Here is a 27,322-nt window from a genome sequence, read left to right on the forward strand (position 1 = left end):
CAATGAGAAATAAGAGAAAACTGACTACGCTTGATTTGGAGAATAAATACACATGCATTTCATTTAAAAATTCGTCAATGGCGTGAAATTGAACCATTTTATAGACAACTATAGAGCAGATTGGTCATCATATATGCAATCCTTTTTTTTTAAATTTGTCAATGCACTTTCTACTTTGTTTACTTCATTGCTAGATGCTTGATCTCAATTTGTGTATGTCCTATTAGGTTCTATAGCAATGCCCACCAAGCAAGACTAGTTTTTATCGTTTCTGGAAATGTTTAATATTCCAAGAAGGGAAAGTTGAGGGCCTTTTAAGGTTACTAGGTTATTTTCGAGCACCGGCGAAGAAGGAAATTGCAAAGACGTTAAATGCGAACATCACCAAGCTCGCCTGACAACTAAGAAGGGCAACGCACATGCTTCTAGCCAGGTAAGCTCCCAAAGATGTTTGCATCGACGTGATTAACAGATCGAAAGAGGTTTGCGTCAGATGACATAATCGCACACACGCTCTCTCTCTCTCTCTCTCACACACACACACACACACACACACACACAGAGAGAGAGAGAGAGAGAGAGAAGCCCTCTTTATGACCTAAATTCTGTCATGCTTTCTCAATACACGGTGAGGTCTTACCATGTACATGTCTGATGTCTTCAAAGATTTGTTGTTTTCATGAGTGTTGGGTGCTCAGATCGAAATGTTCACTATGGCATGCAGTCTGTGTCTTTAAAAAATGTGCAGCTTGTAGCATATTAGGATAGTTTTGTGATCCAGTAAATATGGTCCCACCGTGAGGGTGGAGTCTTATCAAATTATTGATACTTAGTGTGGATGTAGAAAAAGAATCCAATGTACAGTTTATCCTCTGAATCCGATCCTAGAGGTGTGTGATGCAAGAAGCCAAGGAGGGAGTTACAAGACATGTGAATTCTCGAAATGCCATTCTAGAGGGACGTGTTGCAAGGGTCCAGATAGGGAATTATTAGTCGTGTGAATTGTACAGACCCTTGAAATTTGTGCTTTACTCTCCACCCTTATGTATCCAAGGCTCCTTAATGCATTTTAAATAAAAAAACGTAGTTATTGCATTTAAGCATGGGGAGGATTTTTGCCCATCACTTTTGTGAGAAGCTTTATGTTCTTGCAATCTTGAATTAGAATATTATTGAAAAAATTTTTGGTGCCACTTTTGGAATTTTTAGGAGGTTTTATTGCTACAAAGAAACTGCCCTATGTTGCTTCAATACAATATTCGGATCACATTATATGGCAGCTTCCCACCTCTAAATCACCGGTTTTACGAGTTGTTGCATCGGCTTTCGCTATGGCCATAGACTTTCCCCGTGTGCCATCCACTTCGACGTATCCCCCTCTCCCTTTGCTTGCTCCTCTACCTTTCCCTCCCGTCCTTCTGCACTTCTACCTGCTTTCCTTCCCCCTCTTGCTGCCACCTCCCCATCTCTGCCCCTACTTTGTGCTTTGCCACCTCCCTTCATTCCTCGCTTCTTCATGGACAACATTTCCTGCATGGCACTTTTGGCATGGTGAATAGTATGGACTCTTCTCATCTTATGATGGTTCGCCTCTATATTTTGTGCTGCATGTAGAAGGCCTGGTCTTTACTTGGCATACTTCAAAGCCCTATGCTCTCTTTTCCAATATCTTCGCGGGATTAGAGATGTGGATGTAGAACTATGTTATGGAGTTTGTGTATATGCATACCTTGTGAGCCCTATAGTCTTAGTGGGGTTGTACTCCTCCATATCTTCCTAGCGAACGGTCTAGACAATATAATGTGGAGGGGCCAATATTGTGGCAACAAAAATGGGAAGGAGCACCTTTTTACTCTTGAACAAGGTTTGCAACATCGTCGTACCACCTATACCAGTCAGCTAACGTGGTGTAAGTGCTTTTGCAAGCGACATGCCATAATATTAGCCCGTGATAAGTTTAGGGTTGGGGCCGTCGTTATATTGGCACCCTTACTTTATGGGGGAAATTTTACAAACAGGAGCACATAACAATATCGAATATACTCAATAAATAGAATTTATCACTTAATACTGAAGCCAAGCGATATAGAGAGAGAGAAAGAGAGTGAGAAGATCGACACAGTGGCTGGTTCCCCTGTAAAAGTATCTTTATTACTGGGGAGAAGTCTATACAAGCACTTGAACGGAACGTATTACCATGCTCGTGCTAGAATGAGTCTCGATTGTATTCAGAAGCCTCGTCCTCCTGATCTCAAGGCAAAAACCCCACTCCAAGGAACCACTGTTCATTTTTTGCTGCTCTCGAACTCTAGCTTGTCTTCAGTTTGTTCTTGCTGTGCCTTTTTGTGGCACTTTGCGGAGATGTGCCCTTGTTCTCCGCAACCAAAACACTTCCCCTCTTCGATGAAATTGACTCTTTCGCGAAGAGTCAGTTGGGGTCGTGTATCCTTATCCTTCTTGTCTTGGGAACTCTTTATCTTTCTACTTTCATTGTTAGAGGTCTGTTGGGTTCTTTGAGTCGAGATCTCATCGGTGTGGTAAGTCAAATTTCCGTAATGTATCGTTTCGCATGACCTATTATTCTTGAATACTTTTGTTCTAGGCAGTAGTCTCGGATCTCTATAGAGAGTCCACAACAAATCCGCTCAATTTGTTCCTTAAAAGAGACCTTCTTAAATGAAGAGTTTGGTAGAAAAGAGTCCCAAAACTTCTCGCAATAAGCGTTCAAAGAATCTCCCTTGGTCATTCGTAGATGGTTCCAAGCGGTTCGTGTCACAAGACGGGCACCACGTGCCAATAGAAAAGAACAGACTGAACAAATTTTTAGCACTTCAATAACAACTGAACTGAAAGAGAGACGACACGCGAGCGCGGAGTGGCGGAATTCCACCTTAGAGAGTATTGGCTCCAAACCTTGGTGCCCCTTTCGATATTTCTTTATATTGCATCAACACAGTACATCAACACAGTACAAGCCGGAACTCCACGCTCTGCACTTTCTTCAGGAAGCATGCCAGAGAATGAGTCCTAACTTTATATTTAAAGGCCCTTGGCCTGAAAAGCAGTTACAGTGAAAAGCCTTCAAAACTCAAAAGCTTCTGGTCCAAAAGCAATGCCAAAAAGTTGCCAGCGCATTTCGCGGAATTCCGTACAACTGCCACGTCAGCAATCTTTGTGGCAAAAATCAGGGTTTGCAGGAATTTTAGGGTTTTTGGAAGAAATTAGGGTTTCTGCTATCGATAGCCACGTCATCACTTTATGGCATACCCCCCTCTTGAAAGCATTGTAATCGACCGCGATTATGCCTGCAAAACCAACAAAAGCCATAAACTGTCTTAGCAGACACTGACTGTTAGTACCTACGTACTAGGAACATACATCTAGCACATGTACCAAATCGACAGTCACATCACACAACATCACTAGACATCACAGGACATCACATGACATTCAACATTCATTCGGATCTTAACCATGATTTATCGGCAATGTAGCTAGCAATCACATCTAGGTCCAATCGGGACCTCATCGATGTCCGATTGACTAACCCCTATTGCAACCATGTCTATTCGAGATCAATCATACCAAAATGCTGCAGTCATTTCGTCGATCAGTTCCTGCACTCAAAAGAAGTCAAGAACATATCAGTATCTTTATCAGGAATTCCATTTCATAAAGTCATCCAGCAAAATACTGTCAGCTCTTAGTATCCTTGAAGCTCAAAGAGACATCAATGACTTTAGTATCAAAATCAAGGCATCTGTTGACAAAGGAGCGGAGTAACTCCCCTCTTGTGCATCCCACTGCACCAGATCTTTGGTCGAGCTGAATTCTGGGTTCCGTTTGGAGTAGACTATGCTAAACCAAAGCATCGAGGTAAAGTTTCACAATCTGAGGAGTATCTGCTAGGTCCTCCTCCTCCATCCACTTCGCATCAAATGCAGGATAGTTCTTGAATGTAACCAAGAATGGCCTTCGGACTTTACCTTTCTTCGTATCCTTATGTGCCAAAATCTGTTCAGGAACAAGGATCTCCTCATTTTCTTTCACTTCGGGTTGCTCATCAGGCTCCCCATCATGAGTCACATCACCCTTAAAAGGTTTCAAGAGACTCACATGCAATGCATTGTGATCCTCCAAGTATCCGACAGTTTTAATCGGAAGGAGACATCATTTATCTTGTCAGTAATGTGGAAAGGTCCGTAGTATCGCATACTAAGCTTTGGAAAAAGCCTCTCCTTTCCCTTTTTCTTTCTTAGGCGTGCCTTCTCAAAACGTAAGAGCACCCAATCATCCTTCTTCAATTTCAAGTCGCGACGATGGCGATCCACTGCCTTTTTTTGTCGTTCTTGAGACTTCTGCAAAGTCTTGCGAACCTTGGCAAAAGCCGTATCCCAATCTCACGAATATTCATCCACTGCAAATATCTAATCTTTCGTGCTCAGGAAGGATGGAACCTTCGCAGCACTTTCAACAATCTCAAATGGTGTCTTCCCCGACGAAGAGTGTATCATGTTATTGTAGGCAAATTCCACCAAAGGTAAGTTCTTTTCCCATTGAGTCTTTTGATCCGAGATACAAGACTTCAATAAATCTAAAACCACTGAATTGGCAATCTTAAATTGCCCGTCAGTCTGCAAGTGGAACGATGACGAGAACTGCAACTGCGTGCCAATGTTCTCCCAAATTGCCTTCCAAAACAAACTCATAAATCTGGGGTCTCTGTCGGAGACAATCGTCTCAGACTTGCTATGTTATCGGAAAATCATCGTGACCATTCTATGTTCTCGGGAGATCAAAAATGAAATCCATTGCAATACTTTCCCAGGGGCGGGTGGGTATGCGTAAAGGCTGTAACAATCCCTGTGCCTTATGCATGTCAAACTTGACCTTCTGGCATACTGCGCACAAATTCTTCCACATCCTTTTTGAGTCTCGGCCAAAAAAAAAGTATCTCTCTACCCTTTTCATGGCGGTAGCAATGCCGCGGTGACCCGTAAAAGGTGGACAGTGGCATTCAGTCATAACCTTTTCCCTCAACGGCTGTGTAACGCACAACATAGTCTTTCTCATTAAGTAGCCTTCCCGAAGGGAGTATCCAGCTACTGTCTCCCCATCCCGTATCCGTGTGAACATATCTGCAAAATCTGTATCTGTGGCATACTGATCGGCCATATCCTCAAAGCTCCTATGATGTATCGCGGAAATAGCCAGAACCAACGGCTTCTGAGACAAAGCATCTGGCACCACATTCTTCTGTCCCTGCACATGGACAATCTGGAAGTGAAACTGTGACAAGATGTTTGCCCACCGCATCTGCTTTTTCGAAAATTGCTTCTGTGACAAGAAGTAGCGCAAATTCTGATGGTCTGTAAAGACAGTAAAATCCACTCCGAGTAGGTAATGCCGTCACTGAGTAAGAGCTCAGATAACTGCCAAAAGCTCTTTCTCACATATCTTTGTTGTCAATTCCGGCCCAGAGAACAATCGGCTCTCGTAAAGCAATGACATGGCCTTCTTGCATCAAGACCGCACCCAGACTACGACCCCAAGCATCACAATATACTTCAAATGACTTCTGCAAGTCCGGCAAAGTCAAATCTGGTCCTGTAGTCAATTTCTTGTTCAATGTCTGAAAGGCAGTCACCTCTGTGGATCCCCACGAGAAAGGGACTCCTTTCTGTATCAAGATGTGCAAAGAGGAAGCAACCTCTGCAAACTTTCGTATGAATACCGCCGGGGAGAGACCCGAGGACCATGCGATAGATTTGGTGCTAGGCAGTAGCCCACCAAATAAGCCTCCGTACAGGGTTAGTGCGGCTCAGCAGAAAGAGATAATGAGCCAAGTACAGGAGCTGTTAGAAAAGGGGCTGATTCAGCCCAGTTCATCTCCATTCTGTTCTCTAGTGTTGGTGGTGCAGAAAAAGGATGGCTCATGGCGTATGTGCATTGACTATCGTGCACTGAACAAGAATACCATCAAGAATAGGTTCCCTATACCTAGAATTGATGATATTCTGGACAAATTAGAAGGAGCAGCTATGTTTAGCAGGATAGATCTAAAGAGTGGGTACCATCAGATCCGCATTAGATCAGAGGATGTGCACAAGACTGCTTTTAGAACAACGTTTGGCCTTTACGAATTTTTAGTGATGCCCTTTGGTCTCACAAATGCTCCTGCTACGTTCAATAGGATGATGGACAGAATTTTCCGTCCACACCAGCAGTTTGTTGGTACATTCTTTGACGACATGATAGTCTACTCAAAGAATGAAGAGGAGCATAGGCATCACTTGGCCATTGTGTTCAAAGAGCTACGCAGCCATAGGTTGCTCGTCAATGCAAAGAAAAGTGAATTTTTTCTGGAAGAGATTCATTTTCTCGGACACATTGTCTCAAAGGATGGTGTCAGAATGGATCCTGCAAAAGTTGAAGCGATCAAGTCATGGCCAGATTTGAAGACGGTGCACGATGTCTGACGCTTCTTGGGACTATGCTCCTATTACAGAAGGTTTATCCGAAATTTTGCTGAGATTGCTTCACCTTTACATGCTCTTCAAAAGAAGGCAGTCACCTTTAGATGGACACAGAAAGAGATTTCAGCTTTTAATCTCTTAAAGGAAAAGATGACTTCAGATCCAGTCATTGTGTTGCTAGATCTTGGGAAGTCATTTGTGGTCCAGTGTGACGCTTGTGGTAGTAGCATTGGTGCAGTGCTAATGCAAGATGGCAGGGTAGTAGCCTATGAGAGTAGAATCTTGCAAGGGCCAGAAAAGACTATGCAAGTCTATGAAAAAGAACTGCAAGCCGTGATCCATGCACTCTTAAGTTGGAAACACTACCTGCTAGGTGCAGATTTCGTTGTTCAAACGGATCATCAGACCTTGCGATACTTCTTGACACATGCAAAGTTATCTGAGAAGCATATGCGATGGGCAAATATCTTGTCCATGTTCCATTTTCAGATTGTGTGGAAGGCAAGAAGAACGTTGTGGCTGATGCCTTGTCAAGGAAGCCACAAATTTCAGCTGTGTCAATTCCTTATCATCATGAACTTGATGATATGGGGGAACAATATGTAAATGATGAAGATTTTGCAAGGGTCTTCGAGCAGCTAATGGATGGACAACGTCATGAACACTATCTTCTCAAAGATGGGTTCATGATGATGCATGGCAGATTGTGTGTCACAAAGCCATTGCGACGCAAAGTTATGGAAGAGAGTCATGTCCCACCGTATGCAGGGCATCGTGGTATCGATGCTACAGTTAAAGCGGTTGAGACATTCTTCTACTGGCCTACATTGAGAAGAGATGTGGATGCCTTTGTGCGAGAATGCCTAATATGCCAAAAGGTCAAGTTTGACAGACAAAAGGCACCAAGGTTATTGCAACCACTACCTATTCCAGATAAACCATGGGAAAGTATTGCTATGGATTTTATCTTTGATCTTCCGAGAATGCAGACAGGAAACGATCGTATTTGGACCATCATTTGCAGATTCAGCAACATGCTCATTTTATTCCTGTCAGGAAGAAGATAAAGCCAGATCAGATGGCACGCTTGTTTATGAGCAATATTTTCAAGTATCATGGCATGCCACAGTCGATTGTTAGCGACTGTGATCCACGCATGACAAGTTTGTTCTCGACAGGCTTGTTTGAGAATATGAGCACAACTCTCAAATTCTCTTCGTCATTTCATCCTCAAACAGATGGGCAGTCCTAGATCTGTTGAACTGCTACGTGTCAGAGGATAAAGGAAAGTGGGAGCAGTATTTGCCATTGGTGGAGTATGCATACAATAATACAGTGCATTCATCAACTGGCAAGGCACCTTTTGAGATAGTTGAAGGTGGTAAGAAAGTTCCTCCCATACTGCATACAAAGGACAAGATATTTGAAGCAGACAAGTATGTTCAGGACATGGATGAAATGTACAAGGTCAAAGTGGCCTTAGAAAAGACTCAAGAAAAGCAAAAGAAAGCAGCTGATCGTCACCGTCTTGAAGTGGTATTTTCACTTGGTGATTGGGTGCTTCTACGCTTTGAAAAGGCAAGGTTAAAGAAAATGAAGGGCAAGGAAAGACTGTTTCCCAAGCTCAGTATGCGTTACTATGGGCCTTTTCAAGTATGCGACATAATTAGTGATGTTGCATATAGGCTGAAATTGCTTGAGAGTTGGAAGATTCACAATGCGTTTCATGTGAGTCTTCTCAGACCCTATGTGGGTGATGTGCCAGAGGATATGCCAATTGAAGATTAGCCGGAAGTCGAGGAACTTGACGAGATCTTGGTTCCAGAACAGATTTTGGCGCATAAAGAAAGAAAAGTGAAAGGCAAGGTTGCTGGGCGTTACTTGGTGAAGTTCAGAAACTATCCACCAATGGATGCTAAGTGGATGGAAGAAGGTGAACTTGCAGAGTCACCAACTGTGTTATCACTTTACCTTGAAGCCTTCGATTTGCAACCTACCTTGACCCCTTCAGCTTCAAAGCTACATGGATTGTCAGTGTGACAATGGCTTCTAAAACAAATGATGTACATGGTATTTAAAGTGAGCTCAAATCAAGTACATGTTACATGAATGTTAGAGCTGTACAGATTGTCAGTTTGGCAATTGCTCGTATGGAAAGTCCAAAAGTTTGGTTAGTGCTATAGAAGGGAGTATTTCTTGTCAGTTTGTCAAGGATACAGTAATTGCTTCTATTAAAGGGTACATGTGTAACTGCATTCTTAAACTGTCGGTTTGGGTATGCTCGAAAGTGTTATTGTATCCAACGTGTACTAAAAGACACTGGCAAAATGCGTAGCTACCATTTTGTCATTCGAAAGTTAATGACTCAAAGCAATGGCAGAGTGCGAAGCTACCACTATGTCATTGGGACAGGGTTCACACGCAGGCAATACATGTGTCGACGAGGTGTTGAATACACCAGTGTTGACTGTGAGCATGTATATGTAGTACATGTGTCGACAGGTGTTGAGTGTTGACTGTGAGCATGTACGACATAGATGCAAACGAGGACGTTTGAGATTTCAAGAGGGGGGTATGTCACCAGCGCGTGACTACTATCTATCCTTTTTGTTGATTTCTTTCTTATTATTTATTTATTTTCACTTTTTGGAAACACCCCTCGGGAAATCTAACTGCCTTGCATTGCATAGCTAGTGTGGAACTGTTCAGAGGGAGTCCAGGCCTGAGGGCAAGAGAGCACTAAGGTTGGACAAGGACTATGGTTAGCCAAAGTGGGGTCATTGACTGGCCAAAGTGGAATCCTTTGCTATAGAGGCTACATTTCAGTTCTTGGTGTGGCTACAGTGTACAAAGAGGGTCGGATGACCTAGAAAGATACAATGGTAGCATCTCCTAAAATTTAGGGAACTGCTATTTTGGGACCTGAAAATGTGTTGGCGTCATTACCTCCGGAATGACAAGGGGAACATTTTATTACTCTGCAGTGAAGTCAATTGGGCAACTGGTTGGGAGATTTTTAGGCAGCAACCCCGAAACGGGAAATGGCCTGTAAATGTGCCAAGTGGCACATTTATGTGCACTTTCCTCATGCATGAAGAGGGGGCGCTGATTTTAGAGAGGAGAGGGGCTCATTTTCAGGTTGTCAAACAGGTTGAGAGCTTCAATGGAGTGCTTGCTTACCTCTTATGTACAGTGCGGTGCCAGGAGTGATGCCCTGCATGCTACGCACTGCCCTCTGTCTCCCCTATGGCAGTATGTTATGCCCCTCTAGTGGGCTTTTCAATTGACCAATGTACAGTTGTGTGGGTTCATGCGCGATTGCCGAGGCAAGAGCCTCTTGCACAGGTACTGGATTAGCTAGCGGCTAATCCCCCGCAGTGCAGGTGATTCGGAGAGGTTTCACGTGCGAAATCTCGTCCGATTTAAAGGCAAGTAGCCCTACAGGTGCGGGAGCTCGAGGACTTGCTACGGATGCGACCGGCACGCAAAACGGAGCCCGAAACAGTGAATTACAGCCTGCTGTGTATTTTTGCAGGTTTAGGGTTTTGGCCCTAAACGGACCCTAATACCCCCAAGAGGTTCGGGGACGCAAGGGGACCGCTGTACAGGTGATCTGGCGCATTTTCGGGGCAGAAAACAGAGAATTCAGCGTGCTGCAGATTCTCGCCAGGTTTTGCAAAGTGTTCGTATGCGTCGGGAAAGTCATCCAATGCGTGGGAATACTGACTGTGAAGGGTCCTAGTACAGTTATGTTGCCGAAATCAGGCCAGAACAGTCGAAATTCAGCCAAGATTGTGCGGGGCAGCTTGTAGGGAACCACAACTTTTATTCCCTCTGTTAAAGAATAAAGAAATACCGAAAGGGGCGCCTAATTTAGGGGCCAATTTGGTGTCGGTCTTCCAATACATGTGCAATCTAGCAGCCTGTATCCCTTTCCCCTTTGTTGTGTCTTGAAAGGCAAAGTGGGCGACAAATTAAATGGGTGAAAGCAAATAAAGTTTAAGTCTAAGGTCTACCGCCCTTTTTGGATTAAACAGGCCGGTTTCACTTTCTCGGCTCGGTAGTCAACCACGGCGTAGTTCTGGTGGTACCGAGGGATCCGAGTAGAACATCACCTGCGTGCCTTGAACACCCCTGTCATTGCTCGTTTGCCAATGCTCATTGTAATGGCAACATCCCGTCCGGGTGCCAGTCGAACTACTTCCGCCTGTGGCGTCAATCTGTCGGGCGTAATTCCAAATCGAGTCGCCAATTCCAAGTGAAAAGAAGTTGGCCTTGGCTCCTTCAAAATAGCTCCCTGATCCTTTACTTTGCCTTAAAAGCGGCAAAGTTTGTACTTTCATTGATTAGATTCGGTGCAGGTTCCATGCCATGTGGTACCAGTTCTGCTTTTCTATCTGCCTTTTCTGCCATGTTCCTCAGCTGCTCTCAAACTCTCAGACCTGTCGTCGTCTTTATCATTTTGTTCTTTTTGTGCCTTTTTAGGGCACTTCGTGGAGATATGTCCATGTTCCCCGCATCGAAAGCACTTCCCCTCTCTAATGAAGCGAGCTCGCTCCTCAGGAGTAAGCTTGGGTCGTGCATCCTTTTTCTCTGGGTTGCTCTTTTTCTTTCTACTTTCATTCCCAGAAGTCTGTTCGGCTCGTAATGTCATGGTCAGACTACCAGAGTGAATGGCAAAGACCCGCTTCGCATGACTCATCAACTCCTGAATAGAAGCTGACTTCTGTTCCAAGCAGTGATCTCGGATCTCTGTAGGTAGACCTAAGGTAAACCACTCAATCTGTTCTCTGAACGAGATCTTCTTGAATGAAGAGGCGGGTAGAAAAGAGTTCTAGAATCTTTCACAGTAAGCATTGATTGTATCTTTCTTGGTCCTCGGAAGATGGTTCCAAGCAACTCGTATATCTCGTTCATATTCTTGCGTCAACCAAGAAGAAATAAAAAGCTTCTTAAATTTCAGCCATTTAACTGGCGCAGTCTTGTTTAAAGAAGCGTGGACCACCAAGTACGAGCATTCCCCTTAAAGTAAGAGGTAGCTCTCCGAATCTTGGAGTGTTCTGAATAGCGTCCTCTTGCGAAAGCGATGTCAAACTGCTGTATAAAAGACAAAGCCTTCGAAGCATCTGAGTATCCTGAAAAAGTATCAAACTTGATCGAGTGGCCACCTTCCTTAAACTCTCAGACTTTCTTGCTTTATCTTCGAGAAAGTCATACTGGTTGGCTTTGTAAAAATTCTTCTTGTTCGCATAAAAGTTCCCATCATCAGAATCTGAGCTGTCTGTAGACGAGTCCTCAGTAGAACTGTCAGACTCTGGGCGAGATTTAGTCTTCTTTGCCTTTTTCTTACCCTTTCCGAAGCTTTGTTTCTTACTTCGCTTTTTTTACCTTTACTGTCTTCTTCGCTCGAATCTGAAGAGCTAGAAGAACTGTCAGAAGGGAGAGCTACCTGGTACGAGATCAATGCGATGATCTTTCGGACGTACCGGAGGTAGCTTTTCTGGTAGAGTATCCGTGAAACAATCTTTATACTTTTCAAGAAATTGAAAACGTTTAAATTTCCAAACTAGAGAGCGAACCCTCATTAGTTTTATCCCTTTCATGTGCGAAAATCAAGTAAGCAGAAACGCACTTCTTTATTTCCTTTTTAATGGAGATATGGCTTACAATAGGGAATAGCCAATCCCTTGCATCAGCAAGCTTACAATAGGGAATAGCCTTGCATCAACATAAATTTTAATGTTCTTGCTCTCATGCTCTAAAGCGAGGGTCTTTTCTACATAGTCTGGGACCGGTTGCATATGGTAATGTCGTGGCATACCCAAGATGATATCACATCCCTCGATAGGTGCCATCAAAAAGCATTCGCGGTTCTTATATTCACCAATCCGGAGATTGAGTTGTCCTTGCACGAGAGTTGCATTGGTGGTCAACTCCTCGAATGTCGATCCGAAAGTGATTGGAGTTCCAAGCTGAGCTGGTGTAAGGCCCAAGCGTTCTGCAATGTCAAATGAGATGAAGTTGTTCGTCGATCCAGGGTCGTAGAGGATTAACACCCACTGGTTATTCACAGATCCCAGCCTTTAAGCAGCTGACGCTTCCCTTTCTCGGTTTTTGTATTCCCTTGCACATCAGGAATGGAATTCAAGCTCGGTGGAGCGGGTTCCTGTCACAAAGTGATGACGTGGCTACCGACAACAGAAACCCTAATTTCTTTCAAAAACCCTAAAATTCTTGCAAACCCTAATTTTTGCCGAAAACCCTAATTTCCGGAAATCACGGAAGTAGAGGGAGGGAAAAAAAATAAATTATTTTTGAGCGACGCAAATTCAAGCTTTTGGCTTTTTGTTATGAAAAGAATCGGATGAGAGAGAGAGAGAGAGTTGAATTGCTTTATTTTTACTCTCATTGAGAGAGAGAGAGAATCTGCGTTTGCTTTCAAGCTTTTGGAGCTCTGCTTTTGTGCATCCCTTGTACAATTTAAATATGCGGTGAGGGCCTCACTTCTCAGAGCATCTGGATGCAGAGTCTGAGAGTGAAACCCTAACCGCTCTTTGTACTCTAACATCGATTTTAATACATAAAGAAATACCGAAAGGGACTAGTCTTTGGGGCCAATATCTCTAGGCACCGAACTCCGTCGGGCCAGTGCAAACATTGTGATCTGTGAATTGTTTGAAGTGGTTATTTGGTGCTGTCGCGATTGATTCTTGACTTGGAGTGTCCAAGTTTGTTACAGTGGTATCAGAGCATGGCCGATTTCTCTTCTACGGGAAATCCGATCCCTAATTTTTTTTTTTTTCCGCGGCACCTATTCACACAAGGATCAGTCGACTCCTTCTGCATCTGGAGATGCAGGCAGGGATCACAACGAAGATTCAGATAGAGAGTATGGCCCACCTCGGCCTACTCAGGCGGATCAAAGAGAGATGAAGCGCCGTCACTTGATCAGCGATGCAACAAAGATGATGCTCACTTTTGCGAAGGATCAGAAATTGGCAAAATATATGAGCGAGACTGCTTTTTAGGAAGTGCATGCATAGTGGCAGAAAACCACTACACCACCCCCGAAACCCGCTTTTAAGAAACCTTCTGCTCACAAGAAATATTCAAAGAAGGAATTACAAGAGGTGGTTGATGCACGGATTGCTCAGCTTTTTGACGTGCAAAAGAAAGTCGAAAAGCACGGCAAAAATCAGAATAAAAGCACAGACTTCCCGGGATATTTGGGTCGTCAGTTGACATTTGACGAGGCAAAGAAACAGAAGAAGCGTGTTCGATTTGAAGGAGTACCCAGTTCTTCTTCTTCTTCTTCTTCGTCTTGCTCAGCAAGAGGAAATTTTGAAGCAAGTGAACGAGCTTCTGGAAAAAGGTCTAGTACGACCAAGTTCTTCGCCTTACTACTCTCTAGTTCTACTGGTGCAGAAGAAAGACGGCACGTTTCGAATGTGCATAGATTATCGATCTCTAAACAAGATCACTATCAAGAATCGCTTTCCGATACCCCGGATGATGATATTCTCGATAAGTTGCAGGGAGCAAGCATCTTTAGTCGCATTGACTTAAAAAGCGGGTATCATTAGATACGCATAGTCCCTGAAGATGTCCATAAGACAGCCTTTCGCACAACTTTTGGACTTTATGAATTTTTGGTAATGCCGTTTGGCTTGATCAATGCTCCTGCCACAGCAAATCGAATGATGGATCGAATTTTCAGCCCACACCGAGCTTTCACAGGAGTGTTCTTTGATGACAACTCGTCTTTTCAAAGATTGAGGAGGAACATTGGAAGCACTTGGATACAATGTTTCAGGAATTGCGAAAGCATGAGTTGCATGTAAATGCAAAGAAGAGTGAGCTCTTCCTCATTGAGATAGACTATCTTGGCCATATAGTCTCACGCAACCAAGTGAAAATGGATCCCGCAAAGATCTAAGTCGTGCAAGATTGGCCAACTCCCACTACGGTACAGGATGTACGAAGTTTTTTGGGATTGTGTTCTTACTATCGGAGGTTTATCCGAGGCTTTGCTCAAGTAGCAAGACCACTTCATGACCTAACAAGAAAAAAGATCCCTTTTAGGTGGGGATCGAGACAACAAGGTGCCTTTGGTAGGCTAAAGTACCTATTAAGCCATTGACCTATTAAACCATTCGAGGTTCACTTCGATGCTTCAGGTGATTGCATCGATGCAATGCTTAACCAAGAAGCCCATGCAGTGGCCTATGAAAGTAGACGACTTAAGGATGCAAAATTGCATGCCTCGATCTACGAGAAGGAACTAATGGCTGTGATCCACGCCTTGTCTACCTGGAAGCATTATCTTCTAGGAGCAGATTTTGTGATCAAAACCGATCACCAGAGTTTGCGGCATTTTCTTACGCAACGGAAATTATCTAAGAAGCAAATGAGATGGGTCAACTTTTTGTACATGTTTCACTTCCAGATCCTCCATACGGTTGGGAGTAAGAATGTGGCTGCAGACGCATTGTCTAGACGGCCTAGTTACTTCTGTGTATCACCAAGAACTGGAATCACTTCCAGAGTTGTATCCGAATGACCGAGACTTCTCCTCCACTCGGAATAAGTTACAGAATGGAGAGGATGGATATCCCTATTCTATTCGGGATGGTTACCTCTATCACCACCAAGCAATTTGCATGGCAGAACCATTGAGAAAGAAAATCATGGGAAGAAGCACATGCTTCACCATATGGGGGTCATCGGGGAATTCTCCCTACGACCTTAGCATTGGAAGATATTTCTTTGGCCAAAGACATTGATCAATATGTCAGGGAATGCTTGGTTTGCCAAAAAGTAAAGTATGATCGGCCTAAGACGCTTGGGTTACTCTAACCTTTATCTGTGCCTGATTAACCCTGGGAGAGTATTGCGATGGATTTTATTATGGATCTCCCAAAGAGTCAAACTGGAAATGATGCAATCTGGATCATCGTGGACAGATTTAGCAAGCAAGCTCACTTTATTCCAGTCAAGAAAACAATCAAAGCAGACCATATGGCTAGAATTTTTCTAGCACAGATCTTTAAGCATCATGGGCTGCCCAAGTCTATTGTGAGTGATCGAGAACCTCGCATGACAGGCAACTTTTGGCGTGCTTTGTTTGATAACCTTGGCACAAAGTTGAATTTTTCTTCTACATATCATCCTCAAACGGATGGGTAGAGTGAGATCGCTAATTCCACAGTATTGGATATGCTGAAATCTTATGTGTCAGAAAGACAGTCTGACTGGGAGAAGTATTTGCCCCTTGTTGAGTACGAGTATCACAATATTGTGCATTTGTCTACGGGGAAAGCACTTTTTGAGATTCTCTATGATAAGCCTTTGCTTCCACCGATCCTTGTCACTAAGGATAAGATTTTCGCAGTAGATGAGTTTGTTTGGGATTTGGACACGGCCTACGAGCAAGTTAAGAGTGCAATTTTGCGCTCTCAAGAAAAACATAAGAAAGCTGCAGAGAAGCACAAAAGGAATCTGGACTTGATAGTCGGTCAATTAGTCTTACTCAAGTTTGAGAAGGCAAGATTAAAGAAACAAGCGACTCATGAAGGGGAAGTGGTAAAACTTTCCAATTGCTATTATGGGCCGTTTAAGATAATTGACCAAGTGAACGATGTGACGTTCTGATTAGACTTACCATCTAATTGGAAGATCCACAATGCTTTCCATGTTAGTTTACTCCGGCCATATGTGGGACTGCCTCCAAGTCAACCTATTGCCGAGGAACCTCCAGAGGTTGAGGAAACGGAATAAATACTCCAACTGGAGCATATCATTCATCATCAGGAGCGGCCACTTAAGTTCGGGAAGATTACACGGAAGTATTTGGTAAAGTTTAAGAATAATTCTACTCTAGATGCTCAGTGGATGACCGAGCAGGAATTAGCATCCTATCTCGAGATTTTGAAAGCATATGTACAAGCACTACAATTGAGGACAACTGTTTAGAAGCCAGAGGGATGTTGCTAAATGGACTATGTTCTTATTTTCTCTAGTAATTTCTTTTTATTGAAACTAAGATATTTAAAGATGTGCACTTGAACCGTAAGGTTAGGAACTGTAGATCTACTGGAATTAATAAAAGCCATCTGGAACGGAAAACTCTGATGTGTCATATGATGGGTGACAGTAAGCATCGCGAAGGGGTTTTATCGTTAGTTTGGTAGGAGAGACTGGGAAACGAATATTCTTGATGCGTCACGTGATGGGGTGACGGGAGCATCAGAAAGGGAATATCTCGTTAGTCTGGCAGGAAACCCGAACTAGAAAGAGGAATACGCGTAAAGATGCAAGCACAAGAATAAAGATGGGTTTTGAGAAGCTTTCGCTTAAAAAGCGAAATATTTTAAAGAGTTTTCCGAGAAGAGCAAACGCTTTCCCGTGAGGAATCTATGTCTGCATTGCATTTGTGCATGTGGTTGCATCCAGGGAAGCCTGGGAAGTGCTGTGAAAAGCATTGTCTTTAACTTATAAGGTTTTATTAAGTTTTTGGGCAGGTTCAGACCAATTTTAAAATATGCTAATAAGTGGGCGGCCACTTAGAAAATAAAGCAACAAAACCAGCCAGCGAATTCTCTCTCCCTATTTGGGTAGAACAAAAAAAAAAAAAAAAACTGTCGCGATCTCTACGTGGGCAGCCTCTACTCAGTTCTTCCTGCCGTGGCCAGGGAGCTATAAAAGCATCCATTCCCTCACTCAGAGGAGGAAGTTGCGAGCGTCAGCAAGAGAAGACTCTGTGCCAGAAGGCGCAAGAGATCGCGAGACTACGAAGCACGGAAGTCGCTTTTTTCCGCGCAAGAATGATAGGTATCTATTGTGGATTTGCCATACAAATTGTTGTCCTGTGTTTGTGTGTGTGTTTGTAGGTACTTCATCGCGAAGGAGAAGTGGAAAGGCTTCGGCCTACGCTTTGGGATTCTGGGAACGGAATTCTGAAATTATCTGCGGTGTCTTGACTCCGAGTACAGAGGTAAAAAGGATTGAGAGCTCGCCTCTCGGATTTCCCTTACAGGAAGGAACGACCATCGAGTTAGAGAATTAGAACGGAGGGGTTTTCTCCGGTTCTTGTGCTTGTAAAAAGATTCTCCTTAATAAAGGATTCTCTCTAAGGGTTGAGACCAACCCATCTTCTGGTCCCAAATACTGTGTTGAACTTCTCCCTTAACTCTGTTTAGTTGAAAGATTATTTATTTTCATCTTGTTGATTATTCGTGTGCGCACCCGTTTGTGACACCTTGCATATGGGATTCTGACATTCCTAGAGAAGACACCACCATCTTGGGTGGAAAGACACTTACCACTTGACCTCAACATGTCAGATCACTTGCTTAGACAGGAGCTTCTACATGGACTTAGGGAGAGGATCTTGGATCTCTTCCCGGACAGGTTCATTGCTTGGATCTACAGAGAGTTTACCTACGAGATGTGGGAGATCAGGCATCCCGCGACTACATTTGGAGCTTGGGTTGGATGGTAGTGCAGTTGCTCTTCTACACTCTTTGCATTTGGATTGCTATCTTTAGAGTTGTTTACACTCACCCTCCGTAACCTTAGAGCAGACTTATCCCCTGACTTGAGTAGTATGTCACTCCCAGCTCATTCACATTGAGAGCCACACCGAGTCCGGTTTCGTGGCGTTGTTGGCGTGGATTTTGTTTTGGTTTACACTAGAGGATCGGAGGCAGGTGATACAGGCAAGACAGCTAGACATTGGTTTGGCCTTTCCTCTTCTCAGAGGATCTTCACAGCGCAGACTGCTCAGTCTGGCTTTCCTTCTTCATACATGATGATTACGGTAGCTTGGTCCGACCACACCTCTTCTCAAAGGCCATTCACAACGTAGACTGTTGAGTCTGGCTTTCCCCTCATCTTGGATTACCCTACTAGAAGGACGTTTACGACGTTTCCTTGTTTCGAAGGACGTTTATGACGCTACATCTTGCCTTCCTGGAGTTTTACACAATTTAGCCTCTTGGCCACCTTGGGTTGCAGGTTCATGCATTGACAGGCTTCCGGTCATCCTCATGACGGTTCTTGGGCTTCTCCATTTTCTCGAGTTGTTTTGACTACAAACATCTTAAATCTTATTGGGCAGGACACTTCAAGTCTATTCGCACTTCTTTTACGACAAGGAGTTGTTTTTCACACTCAGTTCGGGACCTTCATGCAGTATCTTCACCTTGTATCGGCGGAGTACAGCAGTTTACTACACTGCTCATGACGACACTTTACCATGGATATCTCTCGGAGGTTGGGACACCCCAGACTGCTACAACATCGCGGCAGACAACTTCGTCATTTTCCCTTTTGCATATGCATATAGGTTGCATTGTCTAGCTGCCCACTTCGGGGCCGGCCGTCCACCTTGTCCGTGTGCCCTCTATATTTCTATTTTTTCTTGTTTGGTTGTGGAGGTTTTTTTCCTTGCATTGCCCTACCTCCCCTTGGGCACCTATATATGGGGCCAGGGGGGTACCCACAAATACAGTCTGACATAACTTTGTACTATCTCATGTTCTGGTTGTCATGGTGGGCTGATCGCCCCCTCTTCCCTACACTAGCGTTTTGTGTCTGCTGTCTCTCTCTCTCTTTTCTCTCCTCTCTCACGCTTCCACACATGCGCACTCTCACAACTCTGAGGGTCTGTGAAGACGGTAATGTCAGCTCCGAGTAGATAGTGTTGCCATTGTGTTGCTAAAAGCTCCTTTTCATACATCCGTGCAACCCGTTCAGTACGTGAAAACATCTTGCTCTTGTAAGCTATGACATGGCGGTCTTGTATCAAGACTGCTCCCAGACTTCGACCACAAGCATCACAGTAAACTTCGAATGGCTTTTACAAGTCTGGCAAGGCCAACATTGGTCCCGTAGTCAACTTTTCCTTGAGAGTGTGGAAGGCTGCAATCTCTGTCGGTCCCCAAGTAAAAGGAACTCCTTTGTGAGTCAGCATATGCAAAGGAGAAGCTATCTTTGCAAATTTTCGAATGAACCGTCGATAATATGAGCACAAGCCGCTTTGAACCTCATGAATATTCTTCAAATCAAGCCAATAATGAATAGTCTCAATTTTGGCCGGGTCTATCTTTACCCCTTCTGCTGAGACGATATGTCCCAAGAAATGTACCTCAAGCAAGAAAAACTCGCTATTTTTCACATTCATAACTAACTTATGCTTCCGCAGTGCCTGGAAACCTGCAACCAATGGTGTTTGTGTTCTGGTTCATTCTTGGAGAAGACGATATGTACCTCAAGCAAGAAAAACTCGCTATTTTTCACATTCATAACTAACTTATGCTTCCGCAGTGCCTGGAAACCTGCAACCAATGGTGTTTGTGTTCTGGTTCATTCTTGGAGAAGACGATAATGTTGTCAAAGAAAGCGCCCACAAATGATCGATACTCTTTGAAAATTCTATCCATCATGCAGTTGACTGTAGCCTGGGCATTCGTAAGACCATAAGGCATCACCAAATATTCATGCAAACCAAAAGTCGTCTTGAAAGTTGTCTTGTAGACGTCTCTAGGAGCAATTCGGATTTGATGATAACACACTTTAGATCAATTGGGCAAGTAGAACCCTGAAGTCTGTCGAGTATATCGTCGATCCTCGAAATGGGGAAATCTGTTTTGGTTCATTATTTCTTCATTTTGGGCTCAGCTAGGTCGGTAAGATGGTTGGTTCGATGGTGTACTATCGGGAATCAAATCAATCGTGTGATCTTCAGGATGTGAAGGAAGCAACTCGCCTGGTAAGCCCCAAGAGAAATAATCAGTTTGAGCTTGCAGAAAATCTTGTCGTTCTTTTTCGAGGTCTGACATATTCGACCTTTAATCATCATTCAGTTCTTTGAAGAAAATTGGGTAAACAACAAAAAAAATTCGATTTTATCAATTGGGACGGACTTGCCTTTAAGTTTACCATCAGGTACAATCTCTTGGCCCTTCTCATTCTTAAAGATGGCTTTCCTTGCCCTATATTTGACCACAGGATTGTTCTTGGGGAACCACGGGATTCCTAGGAGGACGTCACACCCTTCCAAAGGCATGATGAAAAAGTCCTCGTGCCCTAAATATCCCTGACAATGCAAACATAGTTTGCCAATGACAGGTGTAATGGCAACATCCCGTCTGGGTTGCGCTAGAATAGCCTTGGCCTGTGGCCCCATTTCCTTGGGGCGTAATTTCAAATCGAGCCGCCAATTCGGATGAAGTTGGCCTTGGCTTCTCCATCAAAGAAGTTAAGGGCTTCCTGGTCTCTGCTTTGCCCCATGCTTTGCAATGTTCGGTGCTTTCAGTTCAGGTTGGCAATCCCCACAAAATTTGGTACCAGTCTTGCTTTCGTCTTTCCTTTTCTTCGGCGCTTGGTTGTTGCTCTATAACTCTCTGGCTTATCTTCTGCTGGTGCTCTGGTTCATCTTCTTTTCAAGAGTTTTGTTCAGTTCTTTCTGTGAGTACATGTTCCGCTTGTTTGCACTAGTGTGTCCTTTCAGCTTTCCTCCTGACCTGAGAGGAGGATCAATAGCCTCACACCATCTCGAGTAAATCTCATCATTTAGGTAATTCTCTAAGTGTTTCGCAAATCTCGGGTCTCTGGTGGCCCTGAAGACGGAGTACTAGAAAGTAGGAGATAACCCCATGAAAGAAGTGCTACAACAAGAGGCAACAAATCAAATCCTAAAGGTAAATTCTTATAATTCAGAGCATTTTGACATTTGTCAAGGAAGTTATATCAGTGATGGAAGAGCAGGAAAAGGCGGAGAGGCCCAAGAATGAGAATCAAGGTAATTCGTTTTGTGGACCTTGTAGTCTGTAGAGCATGTTGGATCTTAGTCGAAGGTACACGGGCAAAAGCCGTATACAGGGTCCAATTGACAAGATACATGGGCAGACTTCACATTCTGAAGTTTTCGTCCAAGTTACGACCAATTGATATTGTGCTAGTTCTTTCCATCTTTTGTGGTCCATATGCCCTATCATCTACTTTATTCTGGCTGATTTTTTTGATTGAATGCATCTTTTAGTGCTAGACTTCATTATGGCTCAGTCTGCCCTTGATTTCTGGAGTCATGACAGAAACTCAGGACGCTGAACTTTGTGTTCATGTATGCTCATGTGCATGTGCGTGTGGCGTGTGTTGTGTTTGGGAGCATATGTTAGTACCTAGTTCTACACCCGCTATTGGGCATTGACGACGTTAGTGGGGATGTCGTGGTATTCAGTCAATACTATGCATGATGAGCTGAAGGTTATATTGTCTTGTGGGTGACTACCATGTCTATACCTTGCGCTTTCCTTTTAAGGGTGAATCTGGGCTTATCCTGGATTCATCTAGGTATATACAATCTGACAAGATGGTAGTTGTGACGTAGACAAAGTCTCTCGAGGGGTCTAAGGCAGTGTTCGAGAAAGCCAAACATGCAAATCCTAAACAAGAGATAATGGAAATAACCTGTGTTTTTTGGGCAAATGTTGACCAGACTTTTCCCTTTTTCCTATTGTCTCAAGCGGCTGTTCAGTGTTTTCAAGTTCCAACTGGCTCAAGGCTAAGCTGAGGCACACTTTTCTTAAACACTGGTCTAAGGTGTGGATAGCTGACTAGTTGACGTTATTGCAACTCAAGAATCAAAAGTGAAAGAGGCAAGGAAGCAAGGTAAGTGGGCGATATACAGAGGAGGAAAAGTAAGTATGCCACTCGCCAAGGAGTGACTGCACCCCCATTTAGATATAGTTATCTTCATCATTATGTAATGTAACCCATATAATTATACCTCGTATGAGTCCTAAGAGGTTTTCCACAAGCATTGTATTTTTATGCCTTTATGGCATGGATGCCTAGAAGCTGTAACCAAGATGTATTTTATTTGTCTTCTAGGTCAAGCTCAAGCTCTCTCTCTCTCTCTCTCTCTCTCTCTCTCTCTCTCTCTCTCTCTCTTTCAGGATTCCATAGTATTTCATTTTGTCATCTTGTTACTCTGACTTTGTATCAGATCCACCACATTGTAACTTTCTGGTCTCATAGGTCACTTTGGCCTTTTGAAGACGTTAATATAACATTTCATTTCATTTCTCTCTCTCTCTCTCTCTCTCTCTCTCACCCCACCCCAACACACACACACACACACACACACACACACACACACACAGCCCAACCCCCTAAAACCCATGCGCCCAGGGTGGACCCCTGCACTGTATGATGTCTCTTAAGTTTTATACCGCACCAAAATAAAGAAGCCTATTACCACAAATGTCCGATATGCTGAGTGTGCTGCTATTGCAGCTTGCTGTCTTATTACGAAGATTAAAGCATGAAAAATGGTTAATGTAGTTTTTTGCATGTCTTACAGGCTATGAGTATTTGAGGTTTGGAAGTACATGTGATAGTCAAGATTATTTGAAGGTCAAAGAAGGGGACTGTTAGCTGGTGACAGTCCTCCCGATTGGTGTGTTTGCCCTATTCCTAGAACATCTTTGAATGTCTCAGGCTCCCTTGGCACTACAGTTGGGAGGTTGGATGGTCTTTGAAGTCTCACGCAGGCTTCAGATCATCTGCATTCATTGTTGCCACTGGTCTTCCTGTGACCGATGGGATAAGGAGTTTGCAAAGCTGGACATAGGTTGAGCACATATCAGTTTCACAGTTCTTAATAATAAGATTACTGTGGTACTTTCACTGTCTCTGGAAAACTCGTGAGTTTCTTTCTGTGGATGTGCCAAAAGTAATATAATATTGTTACAAAGATGGATTCTAGACATGGACGAACTTTATCAGCTGCAGACTTCCAATCGGCCAGTTTGATAACCAGTGATAGCACTCCCGTGCTTCCCCATAAAGAACGCAGGCAGGTGTCCATTTGTGACACATTGCCTACTTATGTGAAAGAGCTCATTGCTGGAGGTGCTGCAGGAGGTATAGCGAAGACAATTGTAGCTCCACTGGAGCGAGTTAAAATTCTGTATCAGGTGAGAATCATCCAATCCCTTTCTGCCTGAAGTCTAGGATGAACACATCCAGTTACTCTTTCTTCCTATGCAGGACTTTACCAAACGGTTTTGAGAAGCATCTACATTCAGTGGTTCGTCCTTCTCTTTGCATCATCGTCTTTCCTACATTGTGCCACTGAAGAGGAACACAAGATGCCGTTTGATTGGATTGACTAGGTTTTTGAGGCTCTACCAGGACTTTATTTTTGATGCAAAATGCACTACATCTTAGCAGATTCTTTAAAGGAAAACCTGTGTGATTTTACTTTTATTTATGGTTGTTACTGGCTTGACGTTTTGACCTTCTGCATTTATCAGGCTCTATGAGCTCCTAAAGTTCTTGTAGTCTTGAATTTTGGTCCTTTCTTATTCTGTTTGTTTTCTAAATTTTGCAGACAAGATGCCAGAGTGTTCAATGTCTAGGTGTGGTGCAATCCTTGCGGTTTATTCAAAAGAAAGAGGGGTTTCTAGGCTTTTACAGGTTAGTTCGCTTTGGGGTTTTTTTCTCAAGAATCAGAAGTACTTTTCTACATGAACTTTGCAAAAAACAGCTCACGGCTTTTTCAGAGGCAATGGAGCGAGTGTAATACGAGTGGTTCCATATGCAGCACTGCATTTCATGACCTATGAGCAGTACAGGCGTGCAATCCTTAACCATTATCCTTGGGAAGCACCTGGGGCTGATGTGGACTTTCTAGCCGGATCTCTGGCTGGAGGAACTGCTGTTCTGTGCACCTATCCCCTAGATTTAGCTCGAACTAGGTTGGCATACCAGGTATTGGCGGGCATTTCTTTGTACAGGAATCAGCTAATAATAAGACCTATAGGGCTTATTGATCGAAGTTGATTGCAGGTAAAGGACGCAGCCTTAAATGCAAGAGTCTACAAAGGCATTGGGGATGTTTTTTGTAAGGCATATATGGAATGTGGCTTGAGAGGATTATATCGTGGAGTCGGTGAGTAATATTTTTGTGATTGTGACTCGAGAGCATCATCTGTCTTTGTTATAACTGTCAGTGAAAGGCTTTTTTTGAAGAGAAGCTGTGGATTTTTGTTGTTGTACGTATCATGGATTCCTCTCAGCAATCTGTTCAAGGAGGTTTTTTGCTATATGTTATGGAGTGGAGCTTTTTGTTTGGCTTTAAATTCAGGTGCAAGAAATGTTTTGAAGACCTCAACAATTTGTAGATGCTATTATGTTTAGAAATGTATTGCAATTGTTTATGCCATGCTTAGAAATACGTGTTCATATGCAACTTATTCATCCCTTGTCTGGCTTATGTCACACCTAGAAATCAGCAAAGTGCCTATGCTACTTATTTGTCCTACTTTCTCTATTTCTCTTCCTCGTGTACCTCGATGGTGCCAGATAGAGGAGCTGCTCTAGTGACTCCTTGGTGAGGCTTTTCAGCTGTGGTCGTGTATGCATAATCTAGTTCCATAATTGTTTGTGGATGAGGACCGTGGGTCTATAACTTGCACTTTTCTTGAAGGGTGAATCTGTATTTTTCTTGGATTCTGTTACAGACTACAGTCATTTAGTATATGCGAACTTCACACTTTTGTCTGATTCATGACCCAATTGATATTATGTTAGGTTTTTCTATTGTCAGTGGTTATGCCATATCAGCTACCTTTTTACGTATCAATTCCTCCTATTTAAAGCTTCTTTCAGAGCCAGGCGAATGCAAGCTTTTTCTTAGCTAGATGTGTGTTTTTGGTCATAAGACGTTATATCGAGAAATTTAATGTAAGAGTTACGACCAATTGATATGTTGTTAATTATTCCTGAATTCTGTCGTTAGTGGAGCATAAATTCTATCGGTTACCTTCTTTTTAGATACTTCTTTATTGCTAGGATTTGTATGGCTGATCTTCCCTGCACCTGTATTACTATGACAGAAACAGAGTATGCAGACCTTTCTATTGATGTATGTTTATACCTGTGTGTGCGGAACATTTATCACGAGTCTAAAACTTGCACTTTTCCTTGAGGGATGGATCTAGGCTTTGTCTGGATCATCTAGGTATACACGTATAACACGGACTTTCTTTCTGGCCTTTGAGTTCCTCTCTATGCTGCAAAATATATGTTATATTGATTGGCCTTGATATGTTTTAGCAACCATTTTTTCTCGTAAATATGTCTTTTACAACGTCCCTTGTAGCGTTTGTTGTTCTCTTTTATCATTGGCAAGTTGTAAGTAAAGGATTTATATCTCTTGATGGGTTTTGTATGCAAGCTTGGCATTTGTAAATAAAATGACAACTTATTACTGTTCGTAGGTCCCACATTGTATGGAATGCTTCCCTACGCGGGACTAAAATTCTACCTTTATGAAAAACTGAAGTCATCCTTACCTACAAGTGAACTTCAAAACTCAATTGTTTCTAAGCTTGTTTGCGGAGCACTTGCAGGCTTAGTAGGGCAGACTATTATCTACCCATTGGATGTTGTGAGACGGCAAATGCAAGTATGTTATTAAGTTGTGTGGATGCTTATTGTCAAGAATACATTCGTGACTGTTGTCGTCCTACTTCTATTCATTGTGGTGTGCACATTTTTGCAGGTGCAAACTCCTTGTGCACATCAGGGGTATAAAAGCACTTTTGATGGGCTTGTAACAATTTTTCGCAATCAAGGTGTAAAGCAGCTCTATTCAGGAATAAGCATCAATCATATCAAGGTTGGAATTCATACTCGTGTTTGTTTGTTCATCTTTCAATTCTTGCAGTGTATGTGAGAGTGCGCGTGCTTGTGTTTTTGGAAAAAAATAATTATCCTTATCATACACAATTCCTCTATATGCGTTCTTGTGGACCTTTTAGCTATTTTTTTCTTAAATTTTGGGCAGAGTATTTATATTTCTTCTTGCTTTAACCACCATTATTGAGTTTTTAAGCTGCAGGATTGTAAGCTGAGACACACTTTTCCAAAAACACTAGTGTGTGCGCATGCGCGCAAATCTAGACCTTCACAATCACTGTCGAGACAGTCAATGATCTTTAAACCTTTTCATACCTAAACAACCCACGAGCAAACACGCAAGCACAAGCCTAAACAAACCTACCATAATTTTCTTATTTTGAAGATCACTTGATTTTAATCTAGGGGACATTGTACTTGTTCTTATGATTCAACTCAGCAAGCATATTTTAGAAGCTTGTATCACTTTTGAGCCTGTGTGCCTGTCTCCTGATGGGTTTTGTTCTATTTGTGCAGCTAGTACCCTCTGTTGCAATTGGCTTTGCTTCATATGACGTCTTGAAGAGTTTGCTGAGGGTCCCGCCGCGTGAGACTGGCCATCAGAAAGCCATCACAGCATGACAGATTGATAAGAGCTATTGTTGTACTTAACAAGAAGTGCTTAACACGGTTCAAGGGGAGTACTATTAGAAGCAATGTCAAAAATTGTCTTGTCGTATCCAGATGCGGAGCTGTAAATTTATATAACTCATTATTGGTGTATGTTGATGACGTATCCAAATTTCTTGTCAAGAAGTAGCTGAATGAAAGAGTGTAGCTCAGCTCAGCTCAGCTCATTGATTCCTTGTGAATTCTATGACCCTGGTTGTGGTTTCCTCTCCCGTGGGGGGCTAGATCGACGGTTCACTAGGCCTGCAAGGGGTAGTTGACCAGACTCTGCAAGGGGTGGGGCCAGCTTTCTCTGAGCTCCTCTGCAGGGCTAGGCATTTGATTTCTGATTGAGTTAATTTTAGATGTAAGGTAACTTTAAAAAAACAGGAACAAGGTCTGTTATTGTCTTGATCAGATGAGTGTTGTGAGCACGAGTCTAGAATTTCACAAGAAAGGATATCCTAGAAAATCAAATGTTCTACAGG

The 27,322-nt window shown here is 43.1% G+C and overlaps 2 protein-coding genes across 4 annotated transcripts; both read left to right on the forward strand.

The window, feature by feature from the left end:
• The first annotated feature begins 291 nt into the window (after nt 1–291).
• On the forward strand, nt 292–27,322 carry LOC147433856 (mitochondrial carrier protein CoAc1-like). Of its 3 annotated transcripts, none has more exons than XM_086490483.1 (8): nt 292–433; nt 22,843–23,458; nt 23,875–23,960; nt 24,047–24,254; nt 24,333–24,435; nt 25,766–25,953; nt 26,050–26,166; nt 26,703–27,322. In XM_086490483.1, the coding sequence occupies exons 2-8, from the start codon at nt 23,237–23,239 to the stop codon at nt 26,805–26,807; spliced, it is 1,029 nt and encodes a 342-aa protein (XP_086346609.1). In that variant the 5' UTR covers nt 292–433; nt 22,843–23,236; the 3' UTR covers nt 26,808–27,322. The 3 variants fall into 3 exon arrangements, with proteins under 3 accessions (XP_086346609.1, XP_086346610.1, XP_086346611.1); XM_086490484.1 differs by lacking the exon at nt 292–433 and adding an exon at nt 23,532–23,571 and having other exon boundaries at nt 23,343–23,458; XM_086490485.1 differs by lacking the exons at nt 292–433; nt 22,843–23,458 and adding an exon at nt 23,596–23,656.
• Nucleotides 15,693–16,127, forward strand: LOC147433857 (uncharacterized). Its single transcript, XM_086489549.1, has one exon. It carries the CDS (start codon nt 15,693–15,695, stop codon nt 16,125–16,127), a length of 435 nt encoding a protein of 144 aa, XP_086345675.1.

Source organism: Adiantum capillus-veneris, chromosome 19 (genome assembly GCF_014529385.1).
Source record: "Adiantum capillus-veneris isolate H3 chromosome 19, ASM1452938v2, whole genome shotgun sequence".
In the NCBI taxonomy this organism is placed as follows: Eukaryota; Viridiplantae; Streptophyta; class Polypodiopsida; order Polypodiales; family Pteridaceae; genus Adiantum; species Adiantum capillus-veneris.

Excerpts from the sequence above, each read along its gene's own strand:
- LOC147433857 (XM_086489549.1), top strand. The coding sequence starts at position 15,693 with ATGCTGAAATCTTATGTGTCAGAAAGACAGTCTGACTGGGAGAAGTAT.
- LOC147433856 (XM_086490483.1), top strand. The coding sequence starts at position 23,237 with ATGGATTCTAGACATGGACGAACTTTATCAGCTGCAGACTTCCAATCG. Across the intron at positions 24,255-24,332 it reads GAACTAGGTTGGCATACCAG|GTAAAGGACGCAGCCTTAAA; the intron begins GTATTGGCGGGC and ends AGTTGATTGCAG. Across the intron at positions 24,436-25,765 it reads AGGATTATATCGTGGAGTCG|GTCCCACATTGTATGGAATG; the intron begins GTGAGTAATATT and ends TACTGTTCGTAG.